Source organism: Crocuta crocuta, unplaced genomic scaffold (assembly GCF_008692635.1).
Source record: "Crocuta crocuta isolate KB4526 unplaced genomic scaffold, BGI_CrCroc_1.0 scaffold647, whole genome shotgun sequence".
Taxonomy (NCBI): domain Eukaryota; kingdom Metazoa; phylum Chordata; class Mammalia; order Carnivora; family Hyaenidae; genus Crocuta; species Crocuta crocuta.
This window is the reverse complement of record NW_027531286.1, coordinates 659,664-660,730: the sequence shown is the minus strand read 5'-3', so window position 1 is coordinate 660,730 and position 1,067 is coordinate 659,664. Positions and strand designations below refer to the sequence as shown.

At 66.3% G+C, this 1,067-nt stretch overlaps 1 protein-coding gene across 7 annotated transcripts in view; it reads left to right on the top strand.

The window, feature by feature from the left end:
* PC (pyruvate carboxylase) overlaps positions 1 to 1,067 on the top strand; it is a 99,215-nt gene that overhangs the window by 78,045 nt on the left and 20,103 nt on the right. For all 7 annotated transcript variants that reach the window (XM_077771434.1, XM_077771436.1, XM_077771437.1 and 4 more), the window contains 3 exons: positions 105 to 250; positions 411 to 528; positions 817 to 968. In XM_077771434.1, the coding sequence (XP_077627560.1) occupies positions 105 to 250; positions 411 to 528; positions 817 to 968 (416 nt within the window). The remainder of the gene's footprint in view (positions 1 to 104; positions 251 to 410; positions 529 to 816; positions 969 to 1,067) is intronic.

Sequence of the window (1,067 nt, the reverse complement as noted above, 5' to 3'; positions counted from 1 at the left end):
GCAGAGGGGGGGGGAGCCACTGGGGGCCACGCAGCTCCTCAAGAGGGGCCGGCCGAGGAGGGGGCTGGCGGGTCTGGAGGACCCACGTGCCTGTCTCCCAACAGGTGTCCCTGTGGTCCCCGGCACAGACGCACCCATCACCTCCCTGCACGAGGCCCATGAGTTCTCCAACACCTACGGCTTCCCCATTATCTTCAAGGCCGCCTACGGGGGTGGGGGCCGTGGCATGAGGGTCGTGCACAGCTATGAGGTGAGCAGAAGCCTGGGGCTGGGAGCAGAGCAGGGAGCCCCCCCGCCCGGCCGTGAGGCCACCCACAGCAGACCCTGGGCTTCTGAGAGGGGGGTGGTCCTGCGGAGGGGGAGACCGAGCTTCAGGGCCCCACATCTGCTCGGCTTGCCTGCCCTCTCAGGAGCTGGAGGAAAATTACAACCGGGCCTACTCAGAGGCCCTGGCCGCCTTTGGGAACGGGGCACTGTTTGTGGAGAAGTTCATCGAGAAGCCGCGCCACATCGAGGTGCAGATCCTGGGTGAGTGGGGGCGTTCGAGGAGCCACAGGCCGGGGTGGGAGTGGAGCCGGCCTGATCTTTCGGGCTGACGACAGCTGGCCTCTAGGAGCTGTCCCTCGGGAAGACCCTCCCCCGGGAGGTGGGGGCAGGGCCCGGGCATGGGTGCGGCCTCCCTCCTGGCCGCCCCTCCCACTGGGAGCAGTACTGGCCTCCCACTGGCCCCGGTAGTTAGTTGTATGGGGGCTGCAGGGTCTTCAGGAAGCGTTTAGATCCCAGGAGAAGCTGAGGCCAGTTTATCTTTGACCTCAGGAGACCAGTACGGGAACATTCTGCACCTGTACGAGCGAGACTGTTCCATCCAGCGGCGGCACCAGAAAGTGGTGGAGATTGCCCCTGCTGCCCACCTGGACCCCCAGCTTCGGACCCGGCTCACCAGCGACTCTGTCAAGCTTGCTAAGCAGGTGAGAGGCGGGGCCTTCGGGGACAGTCTCCTGCGTGGACACAAGGAGCCTGCTCCCACAGACCCTCTGAGCGGCTGCCGGCTTGGGCCTCACGGCCTG